The sequence below is a fragment of the Lepisosteus oculatus genome, chromosome 23, assembly GCF_040954835.1.
Source record: "Lepisosteus oculatus isolate fLepOcu1 chromosome 23, fLepOcu1.hap2, whole genome shotgun sequence".
Taxonomy (NCBI): Eukaryota; Metazoa; Chordata; class Actinopteri; order Semionotiformes; family Lepisosteidae; genus Lepisosteus; species Lepisosteus oculatus.
This window is the reverse complement of record NC_090718.1, coordinates 1,997,065-2,016,547: the sequence shown is the minus strand read 5'-3', so window position 1 is coordinate 2,016,547 and position 19,483 is coordinate 1,997,065. Positions and strand designations below refer to the sequence as shown.

The following is a 19,483-nucleotide window of genomic DNA, read 5'->3' as shown; positions in this document are numbered from 1 at the left end:
GTGTGTGTATACAGTGTGTCCAGTAAGAGTCTGGACTCCAGTGTGTGTGTGTGTGTGTGTGTGTGTGTGTGTGTGTACAGTGTGTCCAGTAAGAGTCTGGACTCCAGGTGTGTGTGTGTGTGTGTGTGTGTACAGTGTGTCCAGTAAGAGTCTGGACTCCAGGTGTGTGTGTGTGTACAGTGTGTCCAGTAAGAGTCTGGACTCCAGGTGTGTGTGTGTGTGTATACAGTGTGTCCAGTAAGAGTCTGGACTCCAGGTGTGTGTGTGTGTGTATACAGTGTGTCCAGTAAGAGTCTGGACTCCAGGTGTGTGTGTGTGTATACAGTGTGTCCAGTAAGAGTCTGGACTCCAGGTGTGTGTGTGTGTGTATACAGTGTGTCCAGTAAGAGTCTGGACTCCAGGTGTGTGTGTGTGTGTATACAGTGTGTCCAGTAAGAGTCTGGACTCCAGGTGTGTGTGTGTGTATACAGTGTGTCCAGTAAGAGTCTGGACTCCAGGTGTGTGTGTGTGTGTACAGTGTGTCCAGTAAGAGTCTGGACTCCAGGTGTGTGTGTGTGTGTACAGTGTGTCCAGTAAGAGTCTGGACTCCAGGTGTGTGTGTGTGTGTATACAGTGTGTCCAGTAAGAGTCTGGACTCCAGGTGTGTGTGTGTGTGTATACAGTGTGTCCAGTAAGAGTCTGGACTCCAGGTGTGTGTGTGTGTATACAGTGTGTCCAGTAAGAGTCTGGACTCCAGGTGTGTGTGTGTGTATACAGTGTGTCCAGTAAGAGTCTGGACTCCAGGTGTGTGTGTGTGTGTGTATACAGTGTGTCCAGTAAGAGTCTGGACTCCAGGTGTGTGTATACAGTGTGTCCAGTAAGACTCTGGACTCCAGGTGTGTGTGTGTGTGAATACAGTGTGTCCAGTAAGAGTCTGGACTCCAGGTGTGTGTGTGTGTGTGTGTGTGTGTACAGTGTGTCCAGTAAGAGTCTGTAAGAGCAAATATCAGTTTCAATTGCTAGACTAATCATATTTTAAAGAAATGGAATTTGCCTGCTTTTCTGCTCCTTTTTGAGCAGAAGAACCTTCTCTTAGAGTTGTCCTGCTCTTTTCCACGTGCCCTTTTAAAAGACACACGCAGTTGGACGGAGAGACAGTCACAATGTACAGCTGATGTGGACAGAAAATAAGGAGAAAATCACCGTTTAATGGAATCATTAAATCAGCAGGTTTTCATCCCAGGTCCGTTTTTAGCCCAAATTATCTTATTACTAGCTTAACTCGACTAGTTCAACAGCTCCCAGCTCGTCGAGCTCTGAAAACGCCAAGAAACCTGGAAAGCCCAGCAGACACACCGGGAACTCAGGGCTAAGAACTGGACAGCCCAATTTAATGCACCTAACAGAGAAAGAAACTTACTCCACCTTTACTTCAGAATAATAAACAACTTATGCCGATGGAAATATCACATAGAAATAAAGCCGAGCAGGGCTGGATAGGTTACAGGTGTACTGAACATAGAGGCATACCAAAAGGCAGCTTTGCGAGTGCACACGCATTGGACACACACACAGAAAAGCATTTCTTCTTCAAAAGCATAAGCAACCCCTTTGAAGAGACACGTGCACTCAGTACAGAGACATTAACACACATTTTCTCATATAAATTACGACACGACACTGTACCGAATCCAAAAATACAGGCTGAAGCAAGGCAGGTTTGTGCAAGTTGCTTGGACAGACGTGGTTGGAAAGCAGGGAGAAAGAGCCAATAACACAGATCTACCTCACAGGATTGTGCAGGACCACCAGCACTGCGGACACACACACACACGCGCTGCTCCACAGGCACTCAAACACACACACACACAAACTCAAAGCACCCCTCAGTAAAACATCTGTTTGTCGCGACAGGCGGGTACGAAGAGACAGAGAGGCAGAGGGATAGCCAGAGAGGGATAGAGCGAGAGACAGCGCAACAGAGAACAGACAGAGAGAGACACAGATCAAAAGCTTGTACCAGAGTTTGCTGGTATCGCAGAGCCTTCCTGTGCGTTGGGTCTGCGGCCATTGACAGGCTGTCACTGACCCAAAAATAACCTGGCCTGCCTGGCTCAGCATTTACACTGAGAGTCACACACACTGCAATACCCACACACTGAGAGTCACACACACTGCAATATCCACACACTGCAATACCCACACACTGAGAGTCACACACACTGCAATATCCACACACTGCAATACCCACACACTGAGAGTCAAACACACTGAGAGTCACACGCACTGCAATACCCACACACTGAGAGTCACACACACTGCAATATCCACACACTGCAATACCCACACACTGAGAGTCACACACACTGCAATATCCACACACTGCAATACCCACACACTGAGAGTCAAACACACTGAGAGTCACACACACTGCAATATCCACACACTGAGAGTCACACACACACTGAGAGTCACACACACACTGAGAGTCACACACACACTGCAATATCCACACACTGAGAGTCACACACACACTGAGAGTCACACACACTGCAATATCCACACACTGAGAGTCACACACACTGAAATACACACATACACTGCAATATCCATACACTGAGACACAACATACACTGCAACACACATACTAACACACAGTCATATACAGTGCCTTGCGAAAGTATTCGGCCCCCTTGAACTTTTCAACCTTTTGCCACATTTCAGGCTTCAAACATAAAGATATAAATTTTTTATTTTATGTGAAGAATCACCAACAAGTGGGACACAATTGTGAAGTGGAACGAAATCTATTGGATTTTTGAAACTTTTTTAACTAATAAAAAAATGAAAAGTGGGGCGTGCAAAATTATTCGGCCCCTTTACTTTCAGTGCAGCAAACTCACTCCAGAAGTTCAGCGAGGATCTCTGAATGATCCAATGTTGTCCTAAATGACTGATGGTGATAAATAAAATCCACCTGCGTGTAATCAAGTCTCTGTAAAAATGCACCTGCTCTGTGATAGTCTCAAGGTTCTGTTGAAAGCGCAGAGAGCATCATGAAGACCAAGGAACACACCAGGCAGGTCCGTAATACTGTTGTGGAGAAGTTTAAAGCCGGATTTGGATACAAAAAGATTTCCCAAGCTTCAAACATCCCAAGGAGCACTGTGCAAGCGATCATCTTGAAATGGAAGGAGTATCAGACCACTGCAAATCTACCAAGACCTGGCCGTCCCTCTAAACTTTCAGCTCAGACAAGGAGAAGACTGATCAGAGATGCAGCCAAGAGACCCATGATCACTCTGGATGAACTGCAGAGAACTACAGCTGAGGTGGGAGAATCTGTCCATAGGACAACAATCAGTCTTACACTGCACAAATCTGGCCTTTATGGAAGAGTGGCAAGAAGAAAGCCATTTCTCAAAGATATCCATAAAAAGTCTCGTCTAAAGTTTGCCACAAGCCACCTGGGAGACACCCCAAACATGTGGAAGAAGGTGCTCTGGTCAGATGAAACCAAAATCGAACTTTTTGGCCACAATGCAAAACGATATGTTTGGCGTAAAAGCAACACAGCTCATCACCCTCAACACACCATCTCCACTGTCAAACATGGTGGTGGCAGCATCATGGTTTGGGCCTGCTTTTCTTCAGCAGGGACAGGGAAGATGGTTAAAATTGAGGGGAAGATGGATGCAGCCAAATACAGGACCATTCTGGATGAAAACCTGTTGGAGTCTGCAAAAGACCTGAAACTGGGACGGAGATTTATCTTCCAACAAGACAATGATCCCAAACATACAGCAAAATCTACAAAGGAATGGTTCACAAATAAACGTATCCAGGTGTTTGAATGGCCAAGTCAAAGTCCAGACCTGAATCCAATCGAGAATCTGTGGAAAGAGCTGAAAACTGCTGTTCACAAACGCTCTCCATCCAACCTCACTGAGCTCGAGCTGTTTTGCAAGGAAGAATGGGCAAGAATTTCAGTCTGTCGATGTGCAAAACTGCTAGAGACATACCCCAAGCGACTTGCAGCTGTAATCGCAGCAAAAGGTGGCTCTACAAAGTATTAACGCAAAGGGGCCGAATAATTTTGCACGCCCCACTTTTCATTTTTTTATTAGTTAAAAAAGTTTCAAAAATCCAATAGATTTCATTCCACTTCACAATTGTGTCCCACTTGTTGGTGATTCTTCACATAAAATAAAAAATTTATATCTTTATGTTTGAAGCCTGAAATGTGGCAAAAGGTTGAAAAGTTCAAGGGGGCCGAATACTTTCGCAAGGCACTGTACACAGTCACACACACTGGGAGTCACATACACATACCTGTACATTCGAATCAAATGTGCTTGTACTGTACACACAAGAGAGTCAGAGGCACTATGATACACTGAAGTCCAAAACACTGCAACACATCCTGCCTAACTGGCACTCAAATAGACGAATAGTAACATTTAGCAAGAACAAAGAATTTATAACATAATAGGTGCAGAGGAATTGGGAGATGGATGTGGATTTGAAATGCTCGAATACGAGACGATGAATGGGTCCGAACGTGATGAATGTAAATCTGAAATGCTGTACGTAACACGATATATCTGATCCACACAGGCAGCAACAAGAGGAGCCTGAGACAGTGGAAGAGCAGACAAGAGCACTGCCCCCCTGTGGCGCTCTGTAAAACGACCAGCAGAACATTTCAAGGGGAACTGCGATGCAATGAGATATTTTGATTTATATTTATTTTGGGGTGAGCATCAGCATTGAAAAGTGCAGTTCACACAGCAATGAAAGTGAAATGCTCACAGTAACTTGTTAATTTACGTAAAAAAACAGAGGACATTTCCAGATAAGTGCAGCACCACATTCTGCCATTCAGAAGCAGCTCTGTGACAACGTAAACATGCAGGCTCGTGAATGCATCTCCGTTAATCCGGGTTGTGCTGATAAATATTACTTACTTGTCGACTCTGCACACAGATCACGCTGGAAGGTTTTTGTGGTGAAATACCTGCTGCACAACCTGCACTTATTCGCTCGTAGATCACAGCACATTAGTCATTACAGGGACTAGTGAGCAGGAAGGGCCACCTCACCTCACAATTCATGGGGACCCATCAGCGAGGCTGCAACAACACGGCGACTTACAGCACTTTTCACGAAGTTCACGATTTAATGTTTCATTCGGGACTGGTACACTTTTATGCCGTTGGCGAGATTCAATAACTGGTCTGAGAAACTGGGACGGCAGTTCCCCTTGAACTGAAGAAAAAGCTTCTTATTTTGACCTCGGCTACTTCACTCGGATAACCCTGAGGACTGGGGGTAAAAATGATCTCTTTTTAGTTTTAAAGCTCGTAACGTTTTATGTTAAAAATGAACTTTCTTTAGGCTACTTCAGATGCAGCTGTATTCTAAGCGTGAAGTGTTGACATAAAGCTTATTAAGTCAGGTAGGGAGCTGCGTCAGCATGCGTAGGCTGCAAAGGAACAAGTAATAGGTTTATTCCATGTCGAAAAAAAGAAGAAAACACAACGTTTCGGCCGTGGAGCCTTCTTCAACTGTGTGGCACACCTGAAGAAGGCTCCACGGCCGAAATGTGTTTTCTTCTTTTTTTTCGGCATGGAATAAACCTACTACTTGGTCCATAAAGCTTATTAATGTGTTTTGACTCCTGAATATTCATTTAACCCACGGTGTATTTTGTACAAGAGTTTTTCCATTTTCTTTTATCGTACAAAAAAAGCTTTGAAAAAACAGAGAGAGGGATTTGCCACATTAACCTAATTTAGATTGTGAGCTGTAACAAACGAGTTCTATTAACAGTGCGCATACCTGCTGTAGGTCACAGAAGTAGGGTCCTGGAGGAAGGGCTTAGGGCTTAGAGCAGCATTCCTGCTCCTCTTCCCTGTGCCCACTGGGCTACTGCTGTTGGTAACTGCAATTGTAAGTCAGTAAAGGGCTCTTTGCCCAACTGTTGAGGTCACTAAAGCAAAGAAAACAGTGATTTCATCTCTTTTCCATGCAAAGTAATTCAACAAAATGGACTCTTCCATCTTCACAGAGCCATTTTAAGATGGTAAGTTGGGTAGAGATGAAACCCTACTAGTTATCCAACTAATAACTGTGAGACGCCTTTATGAACAATAACCTATAGATCATATTTCACTAGCAATGCCCCACTTCTTTTCAGTATTTAGAGAAAAGATTTATTTTAAATTTCATATAGAATTCCTTCATACCGGTACACTCACCAACGCAGTAACACAAAATCATCTTTTCAATTATTGGAAAAGTTAACAGAACACCAAAACCAATTACACAAATAAAAAAATCCTTTATTGGATCGGTTTTGGCAGTACATGGTCAGAGGGAGTATGGTCCGCACAGGAGTCCCCTCAAGCTGGAGAGCAAGTTAAAACCAGATTTTGCACGAGAGGTGCAAGGGGATGGAGGGGGACAACACAGCTGCCTTCAATCTAAGATGGGGCTGTTGGAATCAGTTTTTTCCAAAAGTGTCAATGAACTGCCTCTCAGGGCTTGGGGACGTCAAGAGTTTGAACTGACACTACAACAGCCCCAGAAAGACCCCAGATTGCCAACGAAACATAGCCATCCCCAAACACTGACCCAGCTATGGGTTCGCAAAAGCCACTGAAGTTTAAAATCAGAGGGAAAATAATTTAACTCCCACTGAGCAACCAATAAGGATCGTCATTTCAGGACTTATGTACTTGCGCTTCTAGGAAAAAGCAAATCTATTTTAAAGTGCTAAAACTCAGTCTTCGTCTATTCAGACTCGCATAAAATCACATAAGCCTGAGATCTGTAGCACCTGGTGCCTGCACCTACAAGAGAACCTGGAGTAGATGAGTCTGTTGTGTACTAGGAGTCCGATTGACCACACTATAAACCTGGAGTGGATCACATCACCATGCGACGGGAGTCTGAGCTGTTAGCCAGTTTTCTCCTCTCGCTCTCTGCACATACAGAGGACAGGGAGGGAAAATGGCTCAGCATGATATTAAGAGTCAACAATGGGGCTCAGAGCAGCACTGCGTTACAGTAATAGTCCTCCCCCTGCCTCTCCCTTCCTCTGCAGCTTTGAGGAGACACTAGTGGTTAAGAACGGAAACTCAAGAATTCCACAATTTGCCAATTAGAAAGCTGAGCCAGTGTGGCCAATACAATATTCAAGAGAATCTCTTGGTAATGCACACACACAATAGGACAAGACAGACAACTGGGGAGACATGTATAACTGTACAGCAGGACACAGGACAGGGAAAGGGAAACAAATTACAGATATTAATTATTCTCATTGGTTTAATAGAGGCAGTGAAGAAGCATTTAACAACTTGAAATCTGTTAATAATTACAGTACAGAGATATGCATAACTTTGTAAAAATCTATTTTCATTTTTATTGCTTTAAATAAGAGCAGTCCAACAGTGGTCCTGGAGAAACAGGCCGTCTGTAGATTTTCATTCCAGCTCATCTCTTAATGACCTCACTCTGCTCCTTATTACCTTAATTGGACCAATTAACAAATTTCAGGCTGTTCTTCAGGTGCTTCTGCTTTAAAGACCACTATAAAACCTCCAGACACCCCAGGCCTCCAGGATCACAGTTAGACCACTGCAGCTTGAATCAATGAGTCTACTGGATAGGACATGCTATAAAATGATTGTTTTTTTCCCAATACAAACGTTTTTGTAAAAAAAATAAACCATCACCATTCCTCCTAACCCACTTGCTTCAAATATTTCAGATAATACTAATAAAGAACAACTTTTCAGATAGAACTATCCACAAGACCTGAAGATCTCCGCTAAGTGTGCATCATTAGCTTACTGAACCAGCGTGCTGTCACTGTTAATACAAGATCACCTACTACCTCCACGAATTTCAGGATTACTTCACTCTTCAGCTGCAATAACAGCCCTCCATCAACAGCTCATCTGGGATAATTCTCATGTTATGAGTTTTCAGTTCCTGCAAATCTGTTGGCACCACACACCTTGGTTTAGGGTCATACCGGTGGAGAAAATACGATGCTTCTGACACTTGGAAATTTTCCAGCAGCATTGTCCCATTCTAGCCTGATTTTATCAGATCTCGGAAGCTAAGCAAGGCTGAGCCTGGCCAGACCTTCAGGGACAACTAAGATGCGGCTATAAGCAGTGTTGATGGACCAGTAGGTGGCGCTCTAGCCTAGGGTAGAGAATTTACCCAGATGATGCCCCAGTGTGGTCACCATCCTACAGATGAGGTCCTTGGTTTATACAATCTGGCCTCTTAAAAATTGTCCCTTAATTCAACTGGTGTAGCAATTCTCTACCTGCACTGCTGTACAGTGAGGGCACACTTAATATCTGCCCTGATGGAAGCAATTGGGACTCATCTTCTATGTGAAGCGCTTTGGGATCCCTATACAAACACAAGAGATTTTTATGACCAGTAAAATGCATTGTGGTAGAAATCCCTACAATGCCAGTTTTGGGAGATTACATATACAGTACATGTACTGTATGTATACACACTGAATAACTTCGGAGAAGCAGCCCATATCTGAAGATAAGCATTCTAGGCAGGGTTAGTAACAATTAGAAAACAAAAAGCTTTGCATTTCTCAAGTCCTTCAGTGTGCATAAAAATACATACTGTATGTATGTACATACTGTGACAGAAGGTGGAACACTCCATCAGCCCTTTGTAACCTTGACAAGTTCACACTTTTGGGGTGTAGTTACGTCTGCTAAAACTACAACTCCCACAAGGCCTTACTGACTATTAGCTGGCCAACCGACAGTTTACACTATGTTAAAAATAGTCACTGCGCCTTGTCTCAATATCCATGTACAAAATCGACACACCGTACAACAGTCCCCAGTCTCTGATGGAAGGCCTTCCGAGGACTGAGCGCAGAGAAAAGTCCACACCACCAAGAAAATGAGAACGGCCCAGCTGGAGCTGAAACCAGATGACACAGGGGTCCTCCAGGAGCAGGTGTGGGAACGACTGGTGTGTGTCGTACTAAAAAAAAAAAAGAAATCCTGCCCGTGCTAAGGAAGTCTCAGAAGCAACCCCAGTTGCAGGCCTGCCCAGATAAGTTCCCCATGTTCCCATGCTAAACTCTGCATGCAGGACTCTGTAAGTCGTCACAAGCTGCAGACCTGAGGCAGAGGGTCACATTCACCGGGTTACACACAGTGGGGTGGCAGTCAGCACTGCTGCCTCCTTGCAGCCTGGGCTCTGGATCTGGTTCTGCTGTGGAGAGGCTCTGGAAGAGCTTTTTCCACTTCACTCAAAAGGCTAAGACTGTGAGGGGAAATCGCTCATTTTCCAAAACCGCTTAAGTGCAGGACAGGTTGCGCGGCGGGAGCTATTTCAAAATGCTCGAGGGTACCAACCGTCACCCCAGTGGGTATTTCTGAGGGTTTGAGATCGGGGTTCAACAGACTAACCGCGGGGGTTCCCGAGTGGCTCAAACAGCAGGGGCTGAGCTCGGCAGCTCACGCGGTTCAGACGTGTCACTAACCAGGATCCTCTGTGTCGAGGATCGAGGCCTCCGGTGGCCTGGCAAGCACAAAGCGGCTTGCAGAGAGGTCAGCTAGAGACCTGCACCCTGCTTCGAAGGGCACAGACTCGCCTGCCGGACACAGCTGCCCAGCGGGTGAGTGCATGGCATAAATAACTGGCAAATCTCAAATTTAAAAAACCCCCAACACAAAATCAAACTGCACTGCATCTCCCACTTTTACAGTCGGACTGGCTTTTACAGAGCCACACCGGAGAAGAAGAACAAGTAGCTGCCACAGACTGATTGATTAGGTGAGCCATCTCTCTCACCGACAACACTGAGAGCCCCACAGCGCCCCCAGCACAGTCACACTGACAGCTAATGACACAGCAAGAGGTACCAAGAGGCAGGAGAGGGACAGCCCTAAGGATAAGGTTCAGTCAGGCACCTTCACCGGCTGAGCCCCCGAAAATACTTTCCCCAACATGGACGTCATACTGAGAACATTCACGGAAGAGCAGGGCACAAGCGGCAGTCCTGGTCACTGCCCAGGACACAGTCCGGGTGAGAATCAGTGTTTCTGGAGGTGTCCAAGTGTGTATAGAGTGTTAGGGTCGATACACGGGGAGCGAGTGTCACTGTTTGGGGTGGTACCCTGGGAACAGGTAGAGGTCTTTACAGAGCGAACTGGTGAACTCCGACATCTCCTTACAGCGGTGGAATGGCGTCCCTGGGGCGAAGCCTTCTCTCTGCTTGATGCGAGCGTTCACCTGCGAGAGGGGGCGAAAGAGGGAGCCCTTAATCCGGGCGCACTGACCGGGCCGGGGAGGGCACGGACACTGCACTCGGAGGAGCGGTCCTCCCTACCTCCACCAGCAGGTCGGCCAGGTGCTTGTCTCTGGCCCTCTGTCTGAAGACGCTGCTCAGCTCCTGGATGAACCAGGAGCCTCTCCTGGTGTTCCTCATGGCTGCGGTGCCTGCAGGAGTCACGCGGAGACCGTCAGTCCACGCCGGGGGAGGCGGAACACACGCAGGCCCCTCCCCACCCCCACCCAGCTCCGCGTCTCACCTTTCAGGGAGGCGAACCCGCAGATCATGTCCGACCTCTGGGGCAGTTTGACCTTCACCACCTCCTTGGCAGCGTCTCCCTGCTCGCAGCCCGGGGAGGAGGTGCGCTCCGGCCCGTCGGACTGGTCGACGCCGCTGTCGGTGTCCTCTGGGAGAAAGAGAGAGGGGCCCGCGGTGAGACCGCAGGGGATTCCCACCACACCCACCCAGGGATGGGGAGATTGACCGGTTTCACTATCCACCACGATTAAAAACGGCCCGGTTTCCGAACCCTGAGAATTTTTAGAGGCTCCGGTTGAAATTGTATTTTAGAAGCCTCGCGCTCCATGTTGTCCTGAAAACTTCAGGACACAGGCGTGTGTGTGTGTGGGGTGCCTGGCTCAGCTCTGCTCAGCTGGCTAGCCCAACAACACCTCAGTTAGCCTACAGAGAGCAGACGTGCTGTGAAGATGACAGAGGGATACGACGCCTCAGTACCCACCAAGAAAGTTCCTTAAGTCGGCAGTGTGGGAGCACTTGGGAAATCTAAAAAATGATCTGGGGAAAGTGGAAGACGACGGATACCCAATTCACAAAACGTGCCGAAAAAAAGTGGCTGTCAAAGGTTCAAACACATCTAATCACCATCAGATACTGCATTATTTTGGCTTCTCAAGGCAGTTACAGTGAATTCTGAAATGTGCCTACTTTTCCCCCGTCATGTTTTTGTTTTTAATATAAAGTGGGCTTACGTGTTTTATTTGCAGAACGTTATGAACTAAAAAACTATAAAATGTTTAATTATGCGACGCTTTGTGTCGTTTTTCCCTCCATAGTGTCTCATAATAAATAACTTGGAAAATAAAACGTAAAACCGTGAAACCGTGACATTACCGGAGACTATAATCGTACCATCACAATCTCACACCGTGACATCCCTAAACCAGCCACCGCAGCCCGAGGGGCTCCCCGAGTAAACGGGGGAAGGAGCCGATAGCCCTGTCCGTCCAGCAGCTGACTGCCCGACAGGGCACACAAGGGCTTCTGTAGTCAGCCCAGCGCTTAACACCTAGGAATTCTTAGCTAGAGTATTAGCTTAATTCTTGGCTTAGTATAGTATCAGAGAATGTCCTGCTAGTGAGAGGTAAAACCAGATCCACAAGAGTACCTACCTCCCCGGCAGGCCTGTATGAAGAACATTTTGGGCTTGTTTTGGAGCTGGGGGCAGTGAGCGTTGTCAAACAACTCCAACACCCAGTCCAGCTGAGGGGGAGGGAGAGAGAGAGAGAGACTGAGTGAGCTGTGCAGAGCAAGAGTGATCATCACTTCTCCATACAGAAGGAGAGAGAGAGAGCGAGCAACAGCCAGTTACTCAAAAGAGGAAGAGAGATGCAGTGATAGAGCAATACTGAAGTACTCGTGCAGAGGAAGAGGAAGACAGCGAGACTGATATTTATTGACCGAACAGAGGAAGAGAGATGCAGTAAGAGCGATACTGAAGTACTCGTGCAGAGGAAGAGGAAGACAGCGAGACTGATATTTATTGACCGAACAGAGGAAGAGAGATGCAGTGAGAGCGATACTGAAGTACTCGTGCAGAGGAAGAGGAAGACAGCGAGACTGATATTTATTGACCGAACAGAGGAAGAGAGATGCAGTGAGAGCGATACTGAAGTACTCGTGCAGAGGAAGAGGAAGACAGCGAGACTGATATTTATTGACCAAACAGAGGAAGAGAGATGCAGTGAGAGTGATACTGAACTACTCAGGCAGAGGAAGAGAGACGGTGAACCGTCCATCCAGGGAAGGAGAAATGCGGGGAGAATGCTACTGAATTCCTCTTACAGGGAAAGAGAGCCCTTGAGTGACAGAGGTATACTGATAAATGCAGACAGATCCGGATATAGAAAGAGCAGCTGATTACGTCACACCAGTACTTGGGTATTTTGCAGGCTGCTTGGAAAAACAGACCCGGTGCAGACTGAAATTCAGACACAGAGACAGGGGCTTGCCACTGACTGGGATGCGAACAAACAAGAGGCACCGTGTCAACGGACGTGGCCAGACGATGGCACTCAAGCCGACCCCGACAGACAGACACACAGACACAGGACACGGTCACTGACAAGGCACTCAAACCAACACACGAACGGACAGACCATGGGAATGCTGACAGACCTCCACCAGCTGCCCGTCAGTGCCATAGACTGCCCCCTCCACGCCGTGAGAGAGGAGACAGACCACGCTGGAGTCCACCGCCCGCAGCTCCGAGCTCTGAGAGAACTGCTCCAGACTGGCCCTTACCTCCTGAGGGCGAGACGGGGAGAGAGGTTCATACAGGCAAGCCACGGCACAGTGACGCCGCGCGGTACGGGGAGAGAGAGCGTGTGATGCACAAGAGGAGCAGGAACAGAGCAGGCGGGGCAGGACTGCACTTTTCCCCAGACTGTTCCCTTCTGCACAGCAAACAGCACTGAGACGCAACAGGTCTTGTTAGTCGGGACCCGTTGGACTAGCGTACAAAGGACAGTGCTTCCCATAGCACAGCACCATCTTGTTTGTAATCTTTTCTGTCCTGACCATAACGCACTTTTTTCAGCCGCCTAGTGTGACCCAGTACAGCTGTGCTTAGCCGCTCAGCTCTGATCGCACCAGGCCAGAAGATGCCAGCGCTGCTGCCGGTCGACTTGCACGTCGTCAACTGTCGGCCCGAGAAAGCGGAAGGGGCAGAGGGGAGAGGAGGAGGGAGTGCTGAACAAGCCCCCGGAGCTCCACGCTGTACCTGCGCAGTCTGGTTCCGGTGGAGGGTCACCCTGAAGCCCAGCTCGGTGAACAGCCGAGACAGCGTCTCCTCGTCCACCTCCCCGCCCGCCCGCGGCTCCAGGTCAGGGGTCACGGGCTGGAAGTCCACGTTGCTGATGACCAGCGCCAGCCCTCTGGGACGAGAGGTCATCTTGTATGACTGAAACAGAGAGGGGTGGGGAGGCGGGGCAGCTGAGACAAGCACCGAACAAGGAGAGAGTTTGTGCTGCCGGCTCCTGACATGGAGAAAATCAACACTCCACTACAGCTAGGGTGCCTGGAAATTAACACAGAACAAAGCACCACTGGGGTGAAAATTAAACTGCTGTTTAACCACAAAAAGACCTCACAGAGTCACTCACTGTCCACTCGCAGGACAGTCCTTGCTTGTAAATATCAGTGTGTTGGAAGTGTATGCACCCCCCTGCCCAAGCCCAGGACATCAGCACAAGCGCTGCGGGCGTGAGGACTCCAACCCCAGGAGAGAGGGCGTGCCCGAGCCCAGCTCGTGGTGGGAATCGCAGCGAAGGCGCCGGCGCTGGCGCTGAATCGCCCACAGCGCCGCGCTGGGCGGCCAGCGGCCTCGAGACTCGAACGCCGTACTTCAGTCTGCAAACGTCCAGGGGGATATTGGAGTCAAAGAAAAAAAACTTGGAAGGGGATTTGCACTTCTGTAATCATTCTGAAATACGCCGTGTTACTGGATCCGCGGGCTCTGGCGGGGTGTCCTGGGGGCCGCGCCCAGGTCCAGGCCGGTTACCTGCTGGCAGTGCTTGAAGTAGAAGTCCTCAGCGCAGGCCAAGACCCCCATGTGAGTGGGCCCGTCTGCGTCCAGGCAGTACTCCATCGTCTCTGAAAGCCACACAGCGGCGAGAACGTCACTGCCGCGGGAACACCCTGCTGCTGCACTGCGCTGCGTCTCGGCACTTTAGACACACCGAGCTGCTGCGATTATTACCCATGTGTTAGACTCACACTCTCACACCATGCAGGACAAGCTAGAAATGAGCCATAACCCAAAGTATCTTGCTATCTCTCCTAATTCACGCTAACGGCTGTGATGCCAGTGTCTTAGGAATGGGCTTAGGTAATGGTCAATTATCACCGGGCAAGTTATAGGAATCCAACTTAGTCTGAACACGTTATCAATAGATAAGATGAGCCAGCACCTAACAGTGCAGTTTGAAAATAACCCCATAAAATGAAATGCAAACTTCAGGAACCTTTATACACACCGGGGCCAGTGTGTGTAGTGTAGCAGTGCAGCTCCGTACCTGCATGCAGAGCAGTGGCGCGCGTGTACGGCAGACCCTCACCTTGTGTCCTGGCTCTCTTGGCCTTCATGGTGTCCTCCTGTGTGGGCAGGGGCAGAGGGAAGTCCCCACACTTCTGAAACACACAAAGCAAAGTCACTGTCACCCCTGCAATTACCAGAGCGGTAACCCCGTCCCTCTGTAAGGACACCGTCAGTACAGTCGTCACCGCAGGGACTCAGCCTGTCCCTCTGTAAGGACACCGTCAGTACAGTCGTCACCGCAGGGACTCGGCCTGTCCCTCTGTAAGGACACATTCAGTACAGTCGTCACTGCAGGGACTCAGCCTGTCCCTCTGTAAGGACACCGTCAGTACAGTCGTCACCGCAGGGACTCAGCCTGTCCCTCTGTAAGGACACCGTCAGTACAGTCGTCACTGCAGGGACTCGGCCTGTCCCTCTGTAAGGATGCATTCAGTACAGTCGTCACTGCAGGGACTCAGCCTATCCCTCTGTAAGGACACCATCAGTACAGTCGGCACCGCAGGGACTCGGCCTGTCCCTCTGTAAGGACACATTCTGTACAGTCGTCACCGCAGGGACTCAGCCTGTCCCTCTGTAAGGACACCATCAGTACAGTCGGCACCGCAGGGACTCGGCCTGTCCCTCTGTAAGGACACCGTCAGTACAGTCGTCACTGCAGGGACTCAGCCTGTCCCTCTGTAAGGACACCGTCAGTACAGTCGTCACTGCAGGGACTCAGCCTGTCCCTCTGTAAGGACACCGTCAGTACAGTCGTCACTGCAGTGACTCAGCCCGTCCCTGTGAAATGACAGCTAGTCTGTTAGTACAGTTGTCACTGCAGAGACTCAGCCCCGTCCCTGTGAAATGACAGCTAGTCTGTTAGTACAGTTGTCACTGCAGTGACTCAGCCCCGTCCCTGTGAAATGACAGCTAGTCTGTTAGTACAGTTGTCACTGCAGAGACTCAGCCCCGTCCCTGTGAAATGACAGCTAGTCTGTTAGTACAGTTGTCACCGCAGGGACTCAGCCTTTTTTCTAGAAGCCTGATTTCAGCTCTCTTGCCCTCACACTCGACCCCCTAGTTCCTTCAGCCTGCCCCCCCCGCCCCACTCACAGCGCCCCTCTGCCTCTCGGCGCGGTCTCTCAGCATGCTCTCCAGGTGCTGCTGCTCCGTCTCTCTCAGCGCGGTGCAGAAGCTCTCGAAGGCTTGCGGCCCGCGCTTCGGCAGCAGGGACAGCAGAGCCCTGTTCCTCTGGAACGACGTTTTGTCGGCCTGGGAGGGGGGAGAGGCAGGCAAGGTAGAGCAATAAAGACACAGATAACATAACATTTAAAGGCGCATTTTCCTCATATTTCCCACACAGCTTTACAACTGCACTCTAAAAAAGCCTCATCTGGTCACTTGCATACACAGAGGCAGAAAAACGTAAGAAGAGACAAACAAGGACAATTGTTTCAAAGTTCCTCCCGTTTTCAACTACAAATACTGGTCTCAACCTTACTGTCAGACAGACAGACAGAGAAAGTTTACTTTCTCAGGCCGAATTCATGTGCCAGAATTCATAACCCAGCAGTACTGGACATTAGGACAATCACAGTATGAGCAATTCAGAGACCATTTATAACACAAACCTGAATATGTTTCAATCCTCAAGGACACGAGCTCCTTTAAATAAGCATGTTACTTGTGTAATTGGTCAATGACTGACAAATGTTCCTAGTCTTTAACCAACTGGTGCTGGAAGGTGACCTTTAAGACTGACAGGACCAGGGCTCCCCTAGTTTATGATACATGTGTGTACGGCACCTGTACACGTAGCTCTGCTGAGACGGGGGGCGGAAGCGCGCACGTAAAGGCGATCCGACGCACAAAGGCTCCTGGACAGAGAGCACGTGGCTCTACTCACCATGATGCTCTCCGCCATGCTTTCGGTGAGGATGCTGTCTGACAGCAAGTGCTGAACCAGCTCGTCGATGACCAGGTCTTTGCACAAAGCCACTGAACACCGTCGCAGCGCCTCCCGGTGGTACGGCAGCATCCCACACGGACTCTTCATCCTGACACGCGGGGCGAGAGAGTGTTAAACACACGCCGTCACCCAGGGAGAGAAGGATATTGGAACAGCAGTACAGCACCATCCGACAGATGCGTTTCCAATGGAACACTAAAAGCAACAAGGAGGACTGTGACAACAGCTCACATCACAGAGCAATCGCCCGGCCAGGATCCAGGTTTGACTGCCTGCACGCTCGTGCCGTGCTCCTGGGGCCCCACACACCCGCCGCCTTTCATTCCAGCCCACCTTCATTAGATCACTGACGCCTGCCCTCGTCGAAGAAGTTGCTTCCATTGAAGTTGCATTTTTGAGCTGGGGACAAACAGTTCCAAGTTCATCTGATTATTAAGTGAACGAAGGGGTTTGATTGTGGAACTGCGGGGCTCAGCTGGAACAAAAAGCAGTAGGTGTGGGGGGGGTCACCAGGATGGGACTGGGAATCGGTGCTCCGGGACAAACTGCACCGCTGAAGCCAAAAATTAAAAAAAAAAACTGTTCGATAATTACACCCCACATCTCCACTGCGAGCTCATCGCCTGCTCTAGTCAGTCCGCGCGGAGGTGCGGATCTTACAACCTGGAGTGGAGCACGGTGCTGTGGAACAGGTGCCTGATGTTTCATACCTGAGATACCGTGTGTACTTATTGGTAAAGCAGTCGTCACCAGAACTGCACAACGCGTTTATCAGCCACACCAAAGAGGACTTCACGTGTTCAATTATGCTCACGATCAAGACAGATAACGAATAAACCAGGGGTCTGCGATGCAGGTCCCCTGGCATCCCCTATCCAACAGGCTGTGTGACCCTCTCCTGGCTGGGGGCTGGGGGTTGAACATGAACAACCTCCGCTCTCGAAGAAAGCGGAAGAAGGCCCAGAACCCCCGCGGAGGTTGTAAAGCCGGGCCGAGGTGCTGGTCCAGTCAAGAGCTCAGCCTGGTCCCACGGACCCGAATCGGGAACCCCTGCCCCCCCAGACGACCTGTTTCTCCCGAATCCAACCCCCCCACCCCCACCTTTAACGGGGTTTACGCTGAACCCGTTCTGGGTTAGCCGGAGTGAGGGACTTCATGGTTGACTGTAACAATCACCGGGCTGGGTCTCGCAGGGTCTCCCCGGCTGAAGAGCTCACGAACACAGCCCCCAGTTTAACACCCTGCTGTCTGACCCAGCTTCTGGAGGGCCCCAGCCTTCCTGAGCTTTGTCCCCCCCCCCAGCTTCTCTCCAACAGCAAATAGAATTACTGAAACAAAACAGTTTTAAATGACTGCCAATAACGGTTTAATTAGCTGCTTAATTGTAGGCACCTGTCTTTGACAAGAAAGGTTAGCCTTCTGATAGTTAACAGCTAATTGATCCCAGGCTCTCGTCAGGCTGTTTCCTTAAAGAAGCCAGAGTACTGGCTTCCACAACAGGGGGGCTTGTTCCACACTCCCGCCACCCTCTGTGTAAACTCCTGATCCGCGCTGCACCGTCCGCACGGCACACGGCGCTCCCGGGGGGGGGTGGGCCACGCAGCGGACGCGAGGCCCAGGCCCTGCTGGTGGGAGGGGGGAAGCGAGCTGGAGGAGGCCGAGGGACGACAGGTGTGTCCTTGCACCTCCTCACGGGGCCCTCGGCTCAAGCGGCGGTGGCGGATCCGGTCTCGCTGAAATCCAGGTGGCCGCTTCCGGGACACGGCCGCCCCACTCTCTCTCTCTCTCTCTCACCACCGCCTCACGGCTGAAATACCGCGGATACAAATAAACTCTGTGGGGTTTTTGTCCTTACCTTACAGAAAAATTAAAACTACCAAGAAAAAAAACCCTGGAGACGATATTTTAAAAAAAAACCGTTCCCAGACGGAAACATCACTCGCCCAGGCGCCCACAGTTTAGCTTTGCTTTCTTCACGGAAACCAGACGAGAACGCGGGCTGCGGGGAAAAATAAAAATAATAATAACAACAAAACACCCCGGCGTTTCATGCTGTGGCCCGCGTTACTGAAATAATTTCGTTTAAAAAAATAATAAATAAACGTGTAGCTTTAAAAACTAACGAACATCTTCGGAATCCGAGAGCAAAACAAATCCGGCCCCCCCCTCCGCCGCCTCGCGCGCACACACCAGAGGGGGCGGGACCCAACAGCGCGGAGGACCGTCCGTCTCAGCCAATAGAACGGGGAGGAGGCTCTGACAGACATAGGCACGGCCCAATTAAAAACGAGTACTGAGAAGGCAGGGGGAGAGGCGGCCCTTGGACTGTTTGAATTGCCGCGGACCCTTTCCAAATCAGCCAATGGGAGGCAAGGGAACGTTTCGAGTGACATGGGCAGGAACCAACCGCCTAGCCAGGAGGAGGGACCAGACGTTTGACTGAGGACGGTTTGAAAACCCCGCTGACGTAGGCGGGGCGGGGACGAAGAAAAGGCGCGGAATCCTAAAAGGGAAAACGGGAGGCTGTTAAAGGGACAGGGACAAACAAACGGCGTACAATATAATGTTTGGCCGACTTCAATTTACACGTTCGTTGCCGCTGGGAAACGTATCAAATGTGGTCGCCCCTGCTGTCACAACGTCTCACAAATAGAATAGTGGGTTTCATACAAATTTCAAAGCATCGTGAAGGATCAGACACGATCTTCAGAACTTAATAGTGTAATACCTCCGCAGTTTTTATTCTCATGGCGCCTCACTCGACATGACCCCTGGGGCGATGCGTTTACTCCAGCCTCTGAACCCCGTACGTGCGTGCACGTTCATCTGGTGCAGTATGTTGTGCTCAAGTCCGCTGAATATTTAAAGGCAGGTAAAAGCT

The 19,483-nt window shown here is 49.5% G+C and overlaps 2 protein-coding genes across 3 annotated transcripts in view; both read right to left on the bottom strand.

The window, feature by feature from the left end:
* The window catches only part of clcn1b (chloride channel, voltage-sensitive 1b), a 33,096-nt gene extending 31,012 nt beyond the window's left edge, over window positions 1-2,084 (bottom strand). The window contains exon 1 of the mRNA XM_069182786.1: window positions 2,000-2,084. Coding sequence (XP_069038887.1) covers window positions 2,000-2,050 — 51 coding nt within the window. The 5' untranslated portion in view covers window positions 2,051-2,084. The remainder of the gene's footprint in view (window positions 1-1,999) is intronic.
* A 4,218-nt stretch (window positions 2,085-6,302) lies between these two features.
* On the bottom strand, window positions 6,303-18,796 carry casp2 (caspase 2, apoptosis-related cysteine peptidase). 2 transcript variants are annotated; one of them, XM_069182793.1, is made up of 11 exons: window positions 18,458-18,796; window positions 16,540-16,690; window positions 15,747-15,905; window positions 14,674-14,746; window positions 14,118-14,209; window positions 13,338-13,517; window positions 12,734-12,862; window positions 11,728-11,818; window positions 10,578-10,724; window positions 10,376-10,485; window positions 6,303-10,278 (listed from the first exon to the last, which is right to left on the bottom strand). In XM_069182793.1, exons 2-11 carry the CDS (start codon window positions 16,687-16,689, stop codon window positions 10,144-10,146), a joined length of 1,266 nt encoding a protein of 421 aa, XP_069038894.1. In that variant the 5' UTR covers window position 16,690; window positions 18,458-18,796; the 3' UTR covers window positions 6,303-10,143. The 2 variants fall into 2 exon arrangements, with proteins under 2 accessions (XP_069038894.1, XP_069038895.1); XM_069182794.1 differs by having other exon boundaries at window positions 14,674-14,743.
* Between the last annotated feature and the right edge of the window lie 687 nt (window positions 18,797-19,483).

Bases quoted from the DNA above. Each gene is read 5' to 3' on its own strand.
- casp2 (XM_069182793.1), bottom strand. From the start codon at position 16,689: ATGAAGAGTCCGTGTGGGATGCTGCCGTACCACCGGGAGGCGCTGCGA. The intron at 15,906-16,539 runs GTGAGTAGAGCC...CCCCCCTCCCAG, and splicing joins GCATGGCGGAGAGCATCATG to GCCGACAAAACGTCGTTCCA. The intron at 13,518-14,117 runs GTAACCGGCCTG...TCTCTGTTTCAG, and splicing joins ACTTCAAGCACTGCCAGCAG to TCATACAAGATGACCTCTCG.